At 38.5% G+C, this 18,797-nt stretch overlaps 1 protein-coding gene across 4 annotated transcripts in view; it reads right to left on the reverse strand.

The window, feature by feature from the left end:
• Nucleotides 1-18,797, reverse strand: part of PRDM5 (PR/SET domain 5) — a 106,234-nt gene that overhangs the window by 24,799 nt on the left and 62,638 nt on the right. For all 4 annotated transcript variants that reach the window (XR_012087759.2, XM_020781540.3, XM_020781539.3 and 1 more), the window contains exon 13: nucleotides 16,189-16,282. Coding sequence is in view for 3 of the 4 variants with exons in the window: in XM_020781540.3 (XP_020637199.2) it covers nucleotides 16,189-16,282 (94 nt within the window). In the remaining variant the exon portion in view is untranslated. The remainder of the gene's footprint in view (nucleotides 1-16,188; nucleotides 16,283-18,797) is intronic.

Consider the following 18,797-nt stretch of genomic DNA (forward strand, 5'->3'; position numbering starts at 1 on the left):
ACTCAGAACTCTGCAGTCCAAAGAGACCTACAAATTACAAATGCCATGCATAACCCATCTAGGATGCTAAAAGTGAAATTGGTTTTCTCCACCCTTGAAAATCAAAGCTTAGAAAAGCCAATTTTGGGGGAGCTCCACCTTCAGAATCCCCTTAGTCAACATGGCCACCTTCCAGAAAACATATAGGCTCAAGGCCCTACACCATATGGATTTAATCTGGAAGACAGCAATTACATGTCTATCTGCCCTTTGCTCTTTTCATCTTAAAAAGAAAACAAAACATTTTTGCACATGCTACCCTGATTATTCTACAGGATTACTCCATCCTTTGGACATCTAATCTACCACCATTTTTTCATGTTATTTTATTTTTCGTTTATTTTATGGTATTTTTGTTTTGCACCTTTATATTTTATGGATGTTGTTGAGGTATTTTTTGTGATTATGTTATTGTTATTGTTTAGTTGTTGCAAACCATCCAGAGTGGCCTTGGCTGCCACTCTTCCTTCCATCCATCCATCCATCCATCCATCCATCCATCCATCCATCCATCCATCCATCCATCCATCCATCCATCCATCCATCCATCCATCCATCCATCCATCCATCCATCCATCAATCAACCAACCCTTTGCTTTCTTAAAATCTCGCCTTCATTCGTAGGATTTATTTGAAATTCCAAATTTGTTACTGAGATGGGGAAAAGCTTACCAGTTTTAAATTTATCTTTGTTATATCACTCACTTATTTTTCCTACACAATTAATTAGTATTGAAAAATACCTTTCTAGGATCTAATCTATTTGTTTGCAGAATATGGAAGCAACATGTTACAAATAACACATAGAGCAGTACGGCAATGGGACCAATTACCTCAGCAGGTGATGAGTGCTTCAACACTGGAGGCATTAAAGATAAATTTAGACAACCACCTGACAGATATCATTTGATTTGGATTCCTGCATTGAGCAGGATAATGAGTAATAATAATGAGTAATAGTAATAATTATTACTATAATATTGAGTATTATAGGGATAACAAGTAACAAGCAACAAATTACTTTTAAAAAAAGTAATCAGAACATGTTGGTTTTGCAATGATATTTTCAAGCTCTGCTTGTTTGCAGTGGTGTTGACTTCAAGCACACACACACACACACACAGGGCCTTTATTAAGCCAGCTATACTTCTGATGCTATTGGGAATAAAGCCACATGAAGAAACAAAGGCGGGAAAGGAAATGCTGGCATAGTTTCCTCCCATTCCAATCATCCTGCCTTAGCTCATTAACTCTCAGTAAAGATCTGGATAAATATTTTTTAACAAGGACTGCAAGCTGTCCCAAGTGCTCTGATTTACAAATTTCACATCTGTTTGAAATGTGACACTATCTTTCATGACCCCCAATGTCACTAATTCATGCTGTCATCCTTTGGACACTGCAGGAGCTGTTGGGGCTCAACCATTTAATTAATCCAGTTGACATTTTTATGTTTTGAGGCCTTTGCCTTTCAAGGGGAAAGTTTGGAAAGGTTTGCAAGCAGATGAGTGCTGACAGGTTGGCACAGAGACCCCTCCCTTCATTCTTTGTTTACAGTGAAGAGCTTCGTTTTAAAGGACAAGCTTAGGGCAGATGTGAAAGCTGTTCACAGTGTCCTTCATAAATTAATCTTAATATTTATAGCTCTTAAATGATATGGCTTTGATCTTAGGTTGCTCCTTTATTGATCTAAGTGGGGGAAAATATGCCCTCTCTGTTTACAGTTCCCTGTACCAAGGCCCAAGCATTATTTCATTGTGCCTTGCACAAACGATTCAACATACCTCTCTCACTCTATATAAACTCATCCTATCCATACAATCTCAGAAGCCATGCAATTTATTTTAATTCTGAAATTACTTATATATTATTAATTTCTATAAAAAATAGAGATGCGCCTATGCTATATTTATGAATAATAACATCTAATTTCACAGAAACAATGAAATACATTTCTGTAAACATCCTCAAGCAGGATTTAAAGTTTTTATATATTATGTTTTTTGCCTGGGTCAGTCATTTCATGAAAAACAATCACTCTTGGAAATAGCAAGGCTTTGGGGCTGTAGAGGGTGTCTACACAGAGATTAGCCCCCAGTTGGAATGAGGAACTTGAGTTTGTGCCTCTTCTCTAGCAGGATCATTATTGGCACACACTCCATAAGTCCTACATATAATCAACACCTGGATTTGTCTCCATGACCTGAAAATATCTGCAGTGTCATTAGCAGTTTTGTGGGGTTGGGAAGACCCACAAGATCTTCATTACATATTGGCCAACAATCCTGTTCTTAGTATCGAAAACGGCACAAAATTAGGCCAGCTGAATCAATGGGGATTTATTAAGTCAGCTCCTCCGGATGTTGGACCTATGCTAAACTAAATCGCATTTATAGTAGGCCCATTTGAAACAGGGGAGGTGACTCACCAAATCTCCATTGATTCAATGGGTCTTCACTAGTATGATTTACTACACTAAGCAACATGATTTTCACCATTGTTAAACTCTAGGTATGTAGTAATTATGATGGCTGTATAGGTCATTAAAGTGTATTCAGTAATATGTACTACTGATATTCCACCTCTCTAAACAAGAAAAGTATTGGCTTACATAGTTGTATATAATGTATAAATGATTTTAACATGTCCAGCAGAATGGTCTCTGAATGATGTTATATAATAAACAATGCACTGTCGTTATTTGCTTCTTTTGAATAAACCCTATGGAGGACCACAGACTGATCTGTCCAAATTGCATCCGGCAGTTTGTAAAGCACGATAAATCATTAAAAAAAACATCCTGAGACTTTATGCCTCTCCTTTATATTTGGCTCTGCTGGATGTTCCCAGTTCCTTTTGGTGTTAGTAATAGGCATTGCATGTGGACCAGGTGCTCTGGACTTTGGGTAGCCTTCCCCCAATGGGTGTATGTGTTTCATCCTGTACCATATCCCACAGAATTACCAACGATAATCACCTGGAACAAATTACCTAGCGCACAGGATGCAGTGGGAAAGGCTCACTCAATGAAGGTAAATTTCATTAATGAAGTAATTGTCAGAAGATGTCTGGAGGAGGCAACTCTGCCATCTGATAACATAATGTTATGCTTGGTATGGCATGCCATACATCATCCATCTGTCATGTTCTAATTATTTTGTTATTTGGCTTATGATTTTATCAACAGAAAATGTGAGCTGCTATCGTTTTCTGAGTTTGGACCATAGGTTCCTCAGCTTTTAATGCATAAACGCAATGTTGCTGCAGTATAGTAACAATTATTGCACACAGGTCTGTCTGGGTGCAGGTGGGTATAGAGGGAAGGCCTACCATGTATATTGCTTGCATTTCTTTTCAAATAATATCTCTATATGTTGTATAAAGTCCTATTACTACTTTCTTATTGAAATTGGAACTTTCTAGCTCATGGCTTCAAGTGAAGCATTTTAATGAATCTGGCAGGATTAGACTACATATATAGTCATCTCATTCTTGCTAAAACTGCAGAAGACTATGTGGCCACTGCAACTTCTGTAGCTTTTGGATGTGGCTACATTAGTAATGGAGAGTGAACTCCTCTGGGCTGCTTTGAAATGTTCTGGCTTAAAATGTGAACTAGATTCCGAAAAGGTCCCAAATATAATGAGGTGGTGCGATGCATAATACTGGGCACTTGGCAATCAGGTTTAGAGATTCAAGAAATAGTTGGCTTCAGCTATTAATTTCAGCTGCTGGAAAAATAATTAGTAGAGTTGAGGGTATTCAAATGCAAATATCCCCACACAGCTGGAGTCATGAAGAGTCCAGCCTCTGGGGCAGGACCATCCACTTACGTGTCTGGCGGCAACATTCATCCTTCCAATCACTCCCGACTGGAACCGCCTCTCTCTTCTCACACGCTAGCCACTTGGCAGCTGTGCAGGGAAACTCATCCTCCCTCCCTCTGCCTGGAGTGGCTAGTGAGCAGGAAGAGAGCGTACACTTATAGGAAGGAAATGTAATTCCGTCTTTATGGGTGAATTATAATATTGTCTTAAACATTAGTTGAATTTAAAAAAATAAAATGCCCTGAACCTAAATCTTTCTTCCTCCAGAATTACTATTCCCTATAAATGTACCATCAACAGTAAGCAACATAGAAACAGGTCAATGGCTAAGTGGAAAGAATCTGTGCAGGTTTGTAAATCCCAGACTTGAATTCCCAGATACTGTTGGACTCTGACATCTGGGAATTCAAGTTTGGGAACCACCGATTGAACAAATGCAATTACATGAGAAGAAAGAGCAACTAGACTTTTCTTTCATCTGTTCAAGATTTCAGACTTTTACCTTTACCAGACATTTACTGATAGGTCTGTTTTGAGGCAATCAAGTTTTCAGAATCACACCATGATATGAAAAAGGAAGTTACTGAAGACCAAGTATATAACATATGAAGGATATCAGATAAAGTTTAAAAAAATCAAAATGTAAGTCCGTACAGATCAATCCTTGGGGTGTTTCCCCCCACATTAATAACAATGCCTTATAAGTACCAGTCTTAATAAATAAACCTGAGCATAATAAGGCCCATGAATGGTACCTAGCCAGCTATCACTTTTCTGTATACAATATATGCAGTGTATACACTAGCTTTTTGCAGAGGAGATATCACACACTGGTTAATAAAACCCTTAAGCACTTGTGCAGTCATCAGCCAGAAGAACCCTACTGGTGGTTTACCTGTACATGAGTTAAATTGTGTAACTCATCACTGACTGAGTAACTCACTACTTGCTAACTAACAACTCTGTAGCAAGTATACACTTATTAATGTAACCAGTGCCTCATTAGTTACCAGTAGTGTACTGCAGTGAGTTATACACCTGAACTTACACATGTAAATCACTAACAGGATGTAATGGTGTAGCCCTGAACTGACATTCAAACTATAAGTCTGTCATGTAGTTATGCGATAAATTAGTTTCCATGTGCTTTTTGTACAGATTTTCTATATGGGACTAAGCTTGGCCAGATGATCTTTGTTTTATTACTTCAACATATATTGTCACCGAAGACTAAAATAAAAACATTAACATTTCATTATGATATTTCTTAATCAGACTACATCCTCAATCAGATTAAGGGGAGAAGAGAAACTTCAGCAATGTAACGCTACCAGAACACAGCTACCAAATCACAACTACAACGGATCTGCAAAATCAAGATAATTCTCCTGGGCAGGAGGTCATGGAAGGTGAGGGAAAGAGGGCCATCTGGATCCTACATTCAACACCCCCTGCCAGGTGATCAATAGAGCAGGCCAGAAAGGAAGCTGTAAGAGAACTTTTCTAAGCTGAGATAGTGTGAGGTGACGACAGGAGGCAATAACAAGTATGAATGGGCAAAAAGGTTAAAGTAAAAGAGAAAGCATGTGAAGTTTAGAAGATACTTAAAACGTTCTCCCTTTGGAGGATAGAAAATGTATCTGTTTACACATTTAACCAACTGAAGAAAGTCAACTGAACCAATTAAGCTTTGGTGGCAAACATTCACATGATTCGTTTGCCTGATCGCACAGCAAATATTTAAATTCTGTTTTTAAAGGAAAAGGGTTGGGAGACACAAGTTTATCTTCTTTCAGCAAAAGAACAGCATAATTCTCACTGGAAAGTAAAAAAAGAAACCAGTAGCAATCTAAATATTATATGTTTACAACCCATTTGCTAGTTCTTTCTGAAAATGTATAATATGATATGACTAGGGAAGGAAAAACATTTGATTAAATTCAGCTGCCTGAATGCAGCTAGCCATTTTGCACCTCCCGAGACTTATTATTTGACAAAATGAACCTCGTCTCAAATGTCTGCACATTTTTGAGGATTGTAAGGCAGGGGGAAAAAAGACTGAGTGTGCACAAAACAATGTACACACTATAAAATGAGGGAGGAGACAAATTCATTTTAAAAATGCATGCATCAGGAAAAATGGATAAAGAAACTTGCACATTAATAAAAATGCATATAAATTTCCAAGTGGGAATAAGAGAAAGAAATCTTACAACCTAATAGAAGTGAAAGGTGGGACAAGAATACAGGTAGAATTCTAAAAAAAAAACAAAAAACAAAACAACCCCACACTGAAGTAGAGACTGAGACTTTTTCACATCTGTGGGTTTGACCCAGTGATCCAAACAATGTTGGCAATGCAAACCATTATGAGTATGTTGGAATTGAAAGGAAGGGTAATACTTTTTGCAAAATCATTTGAATCAATTCCAGCTTATTACTGAGCAGGAAAGATATTGCTGCATAACGAATCTGGCTTCAGGAGTGTGGGTATTAGAGTTTTCATGGATTTGCGGCATTACTGGCATTTACATGTCTTTAAAAGAAACATCAAAAGGTAGTGTAATATTCAAATTTTAAATTACAACAAACAAGCACTGCAAGTTAAAGTGTCATGCAATCCTGCTTCCATTAAAATCAATGCATCATTTGTTTACTAAATCAGAAAAAGGACCACATACTTAGCATGTCTTTAGAGCAGTGGATAATTTTAGGACTCCCACATTTAATAGGGCTAAGTTAAGCCATTTGGCACTCTAAACCTAAATACATTTCTTTTAAAATAGGTCACATAAAGAGTCCCCACTTAACCAAAGACCCAAATGCTATCCAAATACTTAATTACGATGAGAGCATTGTTATATGTACTTAAGCCTATTAACTTCAATGAACTTAAATGTGTTTACTTCTGTGTTGGATTGTGGCTTCTCTGTTTTTAATGGGACAGAACTGGTGCTTCTGTTGCTATCCTCCAAAAACAGTAAAATGTCTGAACTCTATGAACTCACTGCTGGTTCTTTTTACAGCTCCTCACAATCACCAACCTATTAAGTGTTGTAATTCATTTGATCTAAAGAAGTCACTAGCAATCAAGACAACCATCCTTCAGAGAGAAAAAAAACCTCTCTCTCTCTCACCCACCACTAGCAAACCGACAGAAGGCTGACAGCTGCCTGAGACTTTACAGGTACTTTTGAAGATTTAACTGTCTTGGGGAGATAAAATAGACAATGATGTACAATCCAAAAAGCTTAGGAATGCACCGCTCTTTAACTTCGTGGCTTATTAACACAGAAATATTTTTATAGACAACAGGTACTTTTAGAAGAAAAAAAGAGGACCCCAATTTGACTTGTTATAAAATGATGTCAAGGCAAAATCAGGGAAATGTAGCAATGCACAAAGGAGAGATTAAAAAAGAAGAATCAGGATCCTGTTGAACCACTGGTGCACTGGAGACAGAACAAGCAATTCTACTTTTAAAGTCCATGTGCACGAGGATATCCAGTACCTCCTTGTCCAAGATTAAATTGCATTTTTTTGTATCAGGAATTCCCTGCTTGCATCCAATTCTGCATATCCAAGCAGGAATTCCTATGTTACTGATTGGAGGAGCTATAACAGCATCTTAACCAGGGAAATATGTCAACATGCATCTATACCTTATCTCCTCAAGACACACTTGTTCTTTTAAAATCAAAATAATTTAAAAACAAATTCAGCCATGACCGGATTTAGCATCAGTTTACATTACAATAGAAAGGCATGTATGTTCTTTACCACTGTGCAGCAGGCTCCTCAAAACAGGTAAAGCTCAACATACACTTGCCATCTGTGATAGTAGAGTTTTGTCCCCTGGTTTGCGGAAAAGTGCTGTAGCTATCACCTTAATTCTAGGCAGCACTTGTTCAACTTGCTGCAAGTTGATATGTAAATCAACCTCCTGATTATGAGTCATTCACACCCAAAGGGAACTTCTTTCAGTTCCTTCACCTTTAGTGGTAAACTTTGTTTATACAGGACTCAAGTGCAGAATCTAATCAATTATTTCACAGAGCTTAGATTACATTCCTTGGTGTCACTAATAACTACCTTTATTTTAAGACAAATAGACTTATCTATGGGGACAGCTTCTGGTTTCTGTCTCTCTGTTGCTACACTGTTTTAGAACTCTCTGACAGGAATTGATTCTACTGACCTTATACATCATTCTCTTTTAATTGTGTTACTGCTTTTCCTGAAAATATGGCTAGTAGATTCTGTTGAGTTTCATAAATTAAGAAAGAGAAATAAAAATAATCCTAAACATTACCTCAGAATGATATCTGCTCCTTTTTCAAAACAATATTCTTATCATAATAACATCTGAAATTGCATGCGGAAAATGTGAAATCCATGCCTCTTAACACACTACTGCGCTGTGACTATTTTGAAAAATTGATATGAAATCCTTTGTCTGTGGAAGATTGATTAGTTCTTGGACTTCTCGAACTCCTCTCCTTTATTTTAAGCTTCTTACATTTCTGACTACCCGATTAGTATGTATGGTCACACATGTCAGTGCACACATGTCACAATTTTTCTCCCTGGGACATTGTTCTGCCTCTCAGGGATCTAAAATCAATAGAATGTAAATCTTCATTTATTTCATTGCTGCAGGAGAGAACAGAGTATGTCACAGTTTTTCTCCTCATTGAGCAAAACTCCTGAGTCTACTGTATGGCGTGGAAATGTGGACTCCAGCATAGCCATTTGCAAGGAAACAGAGGCACCTGAACTGTAGATTTATTGCAGGATGCTAAGAATTTCTTAGACCGGGAGTGGTATCCAACAAAGGGTGATCAAGGAAGATGTACTAAAGTAATTAAATAAAGATGAATCACTGAACAGATAAAATCCAGGGAAAAAAATCAATAGTGCCAGGAAAAACAAAAAGTATAGAAAACACCCATTTTGCTGTGAAAACACCCATTTTGCGAAGATCACCCATAGGGAAGCCATTTTGTGAAGCTGCCAATCAGCTGTAAAAATTGTCATCTTCCGAAAAAACAGTCTGTGAAGCACGGACCAAATCATCGTCCAGTAAAATCCCCCATAGGAAAAACTGTTTTGTGAATTGCTATAGCGATCGCAAATAGGTAGGTAGGTAGGTAGGTAGGTAGGTAGGTAGGTAGGTAGGTAGGTAGGTAGGTAGGTAGGTAGGTAGATAGATAGATAGATAGATAGATAGATAGATAGATAGATAGATAGATAGATAGATAGATAGATAGATAGATAGATAGATAGATAGATAGATAGATAGATAGATAGATAGATAGATAGATCGATCGATCGATCGATCGATCGATCGATCGATCGATCGATAGATAGATAGATAGATTCAAGACACAAAGAACTGTCTTGGTTCATGAGGAAGGAACCAAAATGACAGTGGTAGAGTAGATAAAATGCATTCCTCAGGGCTAACTAAAATTACATGCTAAACAGCGCAACAAAAATCAACTTGAATTTCAGTATTGCAGAATATTTGATAGGCCTGTTACTCAACTAAGATTGAAAGAATGCCTTCTCAGCATTGCTAGCCACAAAAACAAGGATTTCAGCCACACTCCTTTGCAAATTATCCCAGATCATCCAAGGTTCACTTTGCTTCTCTATGAAACTGTGATATATACCAATCTGAGATAGTGAATCTGCTACTGTTGACTCAATCATTTATCGGTGTGGTGAGTCAAGAGTCCTCAGTTCTTTCTGGGTTGACCTCCTCAATTCACCTTCAGGATGTTCCCCTAAACTGGGGCAACAAATCTAAGATCCGAGGGTCTTCGGGAAGCAATCTTCATATAACATATGTATCCTGTAGAGAAGTGTGCATTAGAAATAATAGAATCCTAAATGTAGCTTCCCTTAATGAAATTCATTTTAAGCATAAAGATTCAGAAACATATGAATTTTTAAACTTTAATGAGTTAAATCTCATTAAACTGGCTTCACCTCCACTTCCATAATCCAAGACAAAGGATTTTCCCTGACCCTCCACTGTCATGCATGCCCTTACAGTAGTACCTTGGTTTACGAAATTAATGCATTCTCCGGAACGTTACGTAATGTGGAAACTTCATAAACCAAAACGTGGATTGCCATAGGAAACTTTCTTCGCAAAAAAAAAAAAAGTAAACTGAGGAATTGTTTTCAATGGATTTCGGTTCGCAAACCAAAAATTACATTAACTGAGGGGGTTCATAAACTGAGGTACACCTGTATATCACAATGCCTATCTGCCTAATGCTGCAAAAGGCACAAGTTGAAGCCTCATGGAAATGTTTTGCTCCTTCAGGTCTCCAGACAGAGAAGCAAACCCAATGGCTAGTGAGGCTAGAGGAGGAGGAGATCTTTATATGTGAGGTGGCTTTAAAGCCTGGGACGCATACCTCCACCACCTAGCTGGTGCCGGGGATTACTAGCTCAGCAGGAAGGTGTTTGCATGCATGTTGAACTTGCATAGAGTTGGCACACCAAAGAGCCAGGAGCAAAAGACAAAGATGGTGGACACACATGCTTCTCTCCTTCATGTCATCTGAAGCAAAGCAGGTGACATGAAAGAATGGAGTGACAGACAGTGATGTGACTCATGAACCTCCTTGTTCCAAAAGCCTTGGAAGTGTCAAAGATAGGTCTAGAAAGAAAAATGAAGAAGAAAATGTCCCTGTAGTCTGCTGGTGAGTCTTCCACAAGCCTAGTTATTTTGGTTTTATCCAAATTCTGGGCCTATTTAGCCAGATTTTATTCAAGCCCGTTTCCACAATCATGTGACCATAAACAAGTCTAGCTCCCCTCCCAACCTTTGTCAACCCTGCCTCTGTGACATCAGAAGGGCTCACCCCCAGTCTCAGGTTCTGGCCTGAAATTCCAAAGAATTGGGTGCTGCTGACATGTTAACCCTATATAGTGGGGTCTTGACTTGAGAACTTAATCTGTATTGGAAGGCGGTTCTCAAGTCAAAAAGTCTGTAGGTCAAGTCTCCATTGACCTACAGTGCATTGAAAACCGATTAATCCCGTAACAGGCTGTTTTTGTTCCATTTTGGTTTTTTTCTGGTCTGTAAGTCAATTCTCAGGCTGCAAGTCAAACCTAAATTTTGCGGCCAGAGAAGTCTGTAACTCAAAAAGTCTGTAAGTCAAGCCGTCTGCAAGTCAAGGGTCCACTGTACACTATCAGTGATCTTTATTATTTCAATGCATCCACCATTTCACTGTCTACACGTCCCTTGATTCCTCAGAAAGCTCTATTCCTTCTTCCCTGGTGCCTCACAGGCTTTGAATGGCCTGTTATATCACTAAAATTCTTCGCCAAAGCCTACCTTTTCCATAAAGGTTTGGCCCATTCCTAAGTTCCTGAGCCCTTCTGCAACTCACCCTCACAAGACAGTGATTTACTCTTAGATTTTGCTGGCCATGAGCAAAACAAGGCAGATCCAAAAACAAACCACAGCTGTTGTATATTAACACTAAATATTGGATGAAACACTAGGCAAATAATTAACCTTCTCATCCAGGGCTTCAGCATTCCAAACTGCACTTCACAAGAGGGTTTTTGAAAAGTACTTTATGAATCAGCAGAAGAATTTATGACACAGAATGAGGATTCCTTTGCTGAATTAACCTCAGCTTCCTCTGACCCATCAACCAACAGGATGCAACCATGGAAAAACATGCAATATTGACTCAGCTGACTCAGAAGAATTATCTCTGTCATTCCAGTGTTGGATCCCTACATGATGAAACTACATTTGCAACAGATTGAAAAGCATTCAAATAAGCAATTATCTACCTGGATTCTGAATAGCTACAATGTCAGGCACAGTATGAGAAAGACTATACCACATGAAAAGTTTCTAGTAGCTTTAGGTCCATCCATGGACAAAGAAGCTTTCCCTGAATCAGTCAAACCTGACTGAACCTGAATGTCTAGTCTTGTCTAAGCATCTCTATCACTAATGTAGCAGTCTCTGATTTACATTATCCCTGTCCATCTTATGTGGGTTGTAAATTCCTCAAAAGTAGCTGTATTACTTCCACGTCCTCTCTAGCTACCTTAAATAAGAGCTGTTAAAATCAAACAATAGTAGTTATAGTAATTATAATACAGAGCCAGTGAGCCAAAATGGGTAGAGTGATGGATTAGGACTCCTGGATTCAAATCCTTGCTTGGTCATGGAAACTCAATGTAGTGTGGCACTTGCAGAACCACTCTTTAAGTCTCTCACATACCTTGAAAACCCTCTTAGGGTTGCTGTAAGTCAGAGTTGACTTAATGTTACATAACAAGCTACAATTACAGTAACAAAATATTTTGAAAACAACTCATGTAAATTAGAGATTATATATATATACATATATATACTTTATACGGTGAAGTCAGAAAATGTAGTTGAAATAGAATTTATAACATAACACATTAGTGCTACTGTCAAGCAGGAAAATATTTCCCAGGGAACCAAAATTGTTAACAAATGAAGTTTAATAGATGCGGCAGGGGAGGAAGGTAGGAAAAATCAACAACATTGTTCTCTTGTTAAATTCGATCCAAGTGTGCATCAAGTGACAGATGCTGATGACAGCTTTTGAGTCTTCCTGCTTCATAAAGAGTTTTGCTGCCAGGATAATCTCGGAAAAACTAAAACAACATGGGAAGATAGAGAAGAAGATAGATGACAAACCTTGGCAGCATCTTAAAAAGCAGAGACATCACCTTGCCAACAAAGGTCCGCATGGTCAAAGCTATGATTTTTCCATTAGCGATGTATGGCAGTGAAAGCTGGACCATAAAGAAGGCTGACCGCTGAAGAATTGATGCTTTTGAACTGTGGTGCTGGAGGAGACTCTTGAGAGTCCCCTAGACTGCAAAGAGAACAAACCTATCCATTTTGAAGGAAATCAACCCTGAGTGCTCACTGGAAGGACAGATCCTGAAGCTGAGGCTCCAGTACTTTGGCCATCTCATGAGAAGAGAAGACTCCTTGGAAAAGACCTTGATGTTGGAAAAGTGTAAAGGCAAGAGGAGAAGGGGACGACAGAGGATGAGATGGTTGGACAGTGTCATCGAAGCAACCAACATGAATTTGACTCAACTCCGGGAGGCGGTGGAGGATAGGAGGGCCTGGCGTGCTCTGGTCCATGGGGTCACGGAGAGTCAGACACAACTGAACGACTAAACGACGACAACAACGAAGTCTTATAAGACCAGAACACAGTGGTAAATGATCATATTTCTCTGTGGGCATGCCAGGAAGTTTTGCCTGTCCCCTTCAAATCTAATATCTGTCCTAGCTGCTCCAGACCCTCATCTGGTTGACCATTAGTGGGTGAGAATTGTGTGAATAGTAATAAGAATCTGTATCCACTTATGTCATTGCACTAGCACAACACCAGTTGCACTAGTGGATGTGTACTTTCAGATTTAGTACAGGTTTTTTGAGTTGAGGAGTCATCCAGTCACTTGTACAATGCTCTAATTCCGAGTAATTCTGCTAGTGTTATGTGGGATTTATGCCAATACTTAGTTCCTGTAATATAGTTTGCAGTGTTCAAAATGCTTCACATGTGCATAATATTTTCATGACAGTTTTCACAACAATCCTATAAGTACTACTATGCCTATAAAACATTAATTTATAGTATGTTTCCATGCAGGTATCAACTTCCCTCAGTTCCTCAAAAAAACATTTCTCCCAGCCACAAACAAGGCTTCTGTATCTTTCTTCTGAGCTCTACACGTCTAGTTTGAAACCATTTTATCCGTTTCTCAAAAAGGAGACTGTCTTTGCTACACAGTCTAAACTTTCATTGGAATAATCAGTATTCTGTCCTGCTTACAGTAGGGATTACAAACAGGCCCAAACAAGTAAACAGTTTTAATCTTAACAGGTGGCCGAGGGAGATGAAAGTGATTAAGACTTATCAAATACATTAGGAAGCCAAGTAATTAAGTGCACATGTTCTGTCATCTTCCTGCAAGCCAAATTTGTTTATGCAAAATTGAACAGAATGTCATTGGAAGCCTATTTGTTAACAAGCGGTTTGCATGTCAAACGCCAATCCTCACCCTTTTAAGTCAGAAACTAAACATCACTAAAACACTCAGCAACTTGCCATTTACTCAGATATGTAATCGGTGGTGAACACAATGCTTCAGGGCATGTACTCTGTTCTGGAAGTGGTTGTCTGCTAGATACATGAGTAGATCTGTAGAGAAGTACAGTTACTTCACGGCAGGTGACAGGAACATGCTCAGTCAGTATTGTGAGAACATGACAGCACTGCAGGATTGTGCAACCAAATCTATGAGGGAACTGGAGCTGGAAACTGTATCTGAACAAACCAAGCAAGAAACTACATGAAGTCAAGCACGATGTGCAGAATTTTTACATTAGGGGTAACCCCTCAACAGTCTTTCATCCTCCAGTCTACAGAAAGCATCATATTTATCTTTCCCACAAATACCCACTACCTTTATACATTGCATTTTTCATGAAAGATTGTTTTATTGGGGTAGGAAAAAAATAGCTTACCCTATATTGTTGGAAGTGCATAAAATAATGACCATTTCTTTTGCTAAAAGTAAACGAATCCCGCAGCCACTGCTTATATCAAATTACAACCAATGTAACCATGGTATACCACCCCCTATTACCATGCTATAGCCGCAAATCCTGTTTGTTTTTGCTATGCACGCTAGCAGTCTGTTTTATGCACACATACCCTTTTCCCACCATTTATGCAAGCAGTAACCCCCTCCAGCTGGTGCAACCACAAGGTTGAGATCGTGCATTACCCATTACATCCATGATTCCCAACAGGATTCTGCTCATAGTTTTTACTTTACACAAAACAGAACCACACTCCTCTGTGAAGGGGGAAAAATCATGTATGAAGCAACTATTGGGTGTTTCTTTGATTCTACAGCTGCCCGGTGTTTCCTTAAAGTAAACTATGTGGGTCTGACTACTCTTGAGAACCAGACTGCTTTCAATTGAGTTTATCAACCAAGCATCCTTTGAGGAGACCAGACTAACTCTCAAAACATACATATTGTTAGATTGCCATAGACATTCTAAATTTTTAAATTTCACTTGTGCCCAGTTACAATGACATATAGATTATTGTGAGTTTGGGCTGAACATTCCCACTCTTTTCTGAATATTCCCACTCTTTTCTGCAGCTTGAAAGAGGTAATTAGCTTAGCTATGGATGAGGTGATTGTATTGTAATCAACCACACTATCATCCCTATGCTTGGTGAAAATGAATTCCTCCATTAGGTCTTCCTTCTGCGAGTCATTGAAAATGTAGACACCAACTTGCAAAATCATTTGAGTAAACAACGTCCCTTGAATATTTTTAGCAGGATCTTCAAAATGCTTATCTTTCATTTGTAGGAATTCTGTCAATCTAAGATGTGTGGTTTGGAGAGATGACTCCCAGTACAATTATATTCACCCATTATAATTACATGCGCTTCGAGGAACTGGGTCTTCAGTTTGGGAGAGCTTCGTCCAAACATTATCATAACAATACTTGGAATTACAGAGTGGGATATATACATTTACCATGACATAAAATGAAGAATGTAGACATTACTATTGCCCATAGTTGTATAACAAAAAACATGCCAGAAAGGGAGGATGCTGATGCAATTTCCCTTCCACTCTACATTTAGGCAGCAGGATACTGAGACATGTTTTTATTATTAAACAGTTCATCTTAGAGTTTAAAATAAAAAGAAATACAGTGGTGCCCCGCATAGCGACGATAATCTGTTCCGAAAAAATCGTCGCTATCCGGATTCGTGGCTATGCGGAACAAAAAAGCCCATAGGAATTCATTAAAACACGTTTAATCCTTTCCTATGGGCAAAAAACTCACCGTTCTGCGGAAATCCTCCATATGGCCGCCATTTTCGCTGCCCGGTAAGCGAGGAAAGGGCGCGAAAACACAGCGGGCGGCCATTTTTTTTACCTGGTGGCCATTTTGGAACCGCCGATCAGCTGTTAGAAAAAACATCGCTATGCAAAAATCGGTAAGCGAAACAGCTTACCGATTGTCGCAACACAATGTTTTACCATTTAAAACATCGCAATGCGATCGCTTTTGTGATTGCAAAAAACACGTCGCTATGCGGATTCGTCGTTAAACTAATCGCTCGTTAAGTGAGGCACCACTGTAGTGCATTTTTAAAGGTTTAAAAAATATGAATAGTGAAAACAATTCACACACAAAAGTGAACAAATCATCACTTTTGCATGGAAGATATGGCAACTGTACCTGTATGACTTCGAATATGTACTCTCAGTGTTCCGTTGCTTGCAAACTTCTGTCCACAATACGGACAAATTTTCTCTTTTTCACCTGTATGAGTCTACAAGGAAAAATGGGATACAAGGAATTATTTGGATGCAAAATAAAATGACAATGCCCATATTTCTGTACATCTTTTTTTCACCATTTCATGCACAACATAGTGTAAAATAAACTTTTAGGAGCTTAGTAATGAGTACAATTTAAGACGGCACTACAGTATAAAATTCCTAAACTAATTTTGCGACTCACTGCAAAATAAACCAGGTTATCTAACATAACTACCAGCCAAATTAGATTTTTATTCATCAATGGTTTGACTCATAAAAATTGATTAATCTTTATTGGCTGTTAAAAATTCTTGGGGTGGATGAGACAGGTCTATGTTAGTCCCGTATTTGCACTGTTTCCTTATTGTGATTTTTCAGAATAATTAACACTAGTCTGATTTTTTAAATATGACCCTTCAGATTCATAAAATGCAACCATACCTTATATGTTATATTAGCAGTCAGTATTACTAAGTAGAACAGTGGACACAGTGCAGCCCATGGCATTCTTTCAGTCCCCAGAATCCCCAAGATTAATCGTATTTTTTTAAAAAAATGAGAAAGGGATATTCCTCCCCCCTTTAACCAAAGTGCCTCCAAGAGCAGTGGTTTTCACTTCAACTTGAGGGGGATCCCCCAAATCCCCACCTATCCATCAAAATAAACCAGCAATAATGTGACTGAAGTCACTGTTTTTTCTTTTCAATATGGCTAACTAATTTTCATTACAGACATGTTAACTGTTAGCAGTTTACTCAAAACGGAAGTTTTGCTAACAGCCAAGTAAGATGACAAGAGGAAAGGAACTAATGAAATTTCCCATTTCCCATAATTTCTACCACTGATTCCTGCACCACTAAAATAATGTCAATATTTCTTCAGTTGGCCAAAAGTCAAAGTTCATAATGAGAAAGAGACACTGTTGATTTAGTTTCTGTTTTCAAATGCAAGAGCACACAACTATAATGAAATAAAAGTTAAAACAAATACGAACCAGTCAATACTTCAATCTCAAGAATATAGCCTTTGTCAGAAGAGAGCATACAACTTGCACTGGCTTTAGAATGTGAAAGAAAGAGAGGTATTTTGAACACAGAGCTATCTACTTTGCACAGTCTGACCTTTTTAAAATCAGTAGCTGCCAACAGCTAAACAAAGGCAGGGAAAGTAGAATCTTAGTAAGTATAGCTTTTCACATTTTCATGGGCCTTCTGGGGCCTCGATTCCGAGAAACAATTGACAATATGCAGCAATTTTAAACTGATGCTGCTGAAACCAAAATTCTATAACCAGACACTGCATCAGTTTTTAGCTCTTTCTAATATGATATTCTGTAAGAAATGTAGGCTAAAATCTTACTGCATTTTTACACCAATGTAATAAAATTGGTATAAGCCTTGACAGATATTTCTTGCAAGTTAAGGAAGTTAGCAAAGCTAGAGTATATTTAAAGAAGTAAGTACAGCTGCACAAGTAGGATAGGGAACGTATACCCTTCCAAATGTTGTTAGCCTCCCACTCCTTTAAACCCAAAGCAACTTGGTCAATGATGATGAATCAATCCAGTAACAGGTGTAGACTCATGGGCTCCTTCACTTCAAGAGCAAAATTCCAGGACTTCCAGCTTGAAGCTGCGACAAGACAGCAGCAGGAGGACGGAGCTCCGTTCCCCTGGGCTGCATTCCGACCTGTTTAGGACCCCCCCCAGGGGCCGAAATGGGCACCCCAAAGAGGTGCTGAAATGGGGGAGAAGCCTGTTGATCACGGGAGGGACGGTGGTTACCTATGTTTGATCCAGGAAACTCCCCAATCAACCAGTGGCGGAAACAAGCAGCTGAATTAGCTTGCTTGCAAGTCGTTCGCAGCCGGCAAATTAAGAAATGATAAATCAGCCAATTTAACATTATTATTACCAATGGGTGAGATACAAAACCTTAACTATACTGCTTTATGATTACCCCTGGAGGGAATAATCCCTTTAACAGAATAAATGTCTCTTAGTCCCACCACTAAATAGAGCAGTGGTGAATCTGGAGAAGGAGAAAGAGATGCAAAGAGAATAAATTGGACATTAATTAATTACTTAATTATACTTCAAGGAAGGAAGTTTGGTAATAACTTTGGCGTTAAACTTAAGAAATTTTCCTCTTAAAATTAAAACATAGACAATTAACTTTGGAAAATTTAATACAAACATCGAGTGAATGGGGCTGTCAACTTACATCAGAGACTGGATTCAAAATTAACCCTAAAGGTGAGCAATTTACTAAAGAGGACTTATTGAAGCAATCATTGATGGCACTGGACTGACTGATCTAAGCTATTGGACATCTTTCACTTGAAATACAAGTACTTAGTATCTTGGGACCTAATGCTACAACAAGGGAAATTTTGGGATAAAACAAAATCTACCCTTCAAGCAATCTTAGAAATAATGAGATCCCATAACACAGGTAAAATCATTCAAGGAGCAACTAAAGAAGGACTATATTCAACAGGAGACAGGGAATAATGAACAAGGAAATG

This window comes from Pogona vitticeps, chromosome 5 (genome assembly GCF_051106095.1).
Source record: "Pogona vitticeps strain Pit_001003342236 chromosome 5, PviZW2.1, whole genome shotgun sequence".
Classification (NCBI taxonomy): Eukaryota; Metazoa; Chordata; class Lepidosauria; order Squamata; family Agamidae; genus Pogona; species Pogona vitticeps.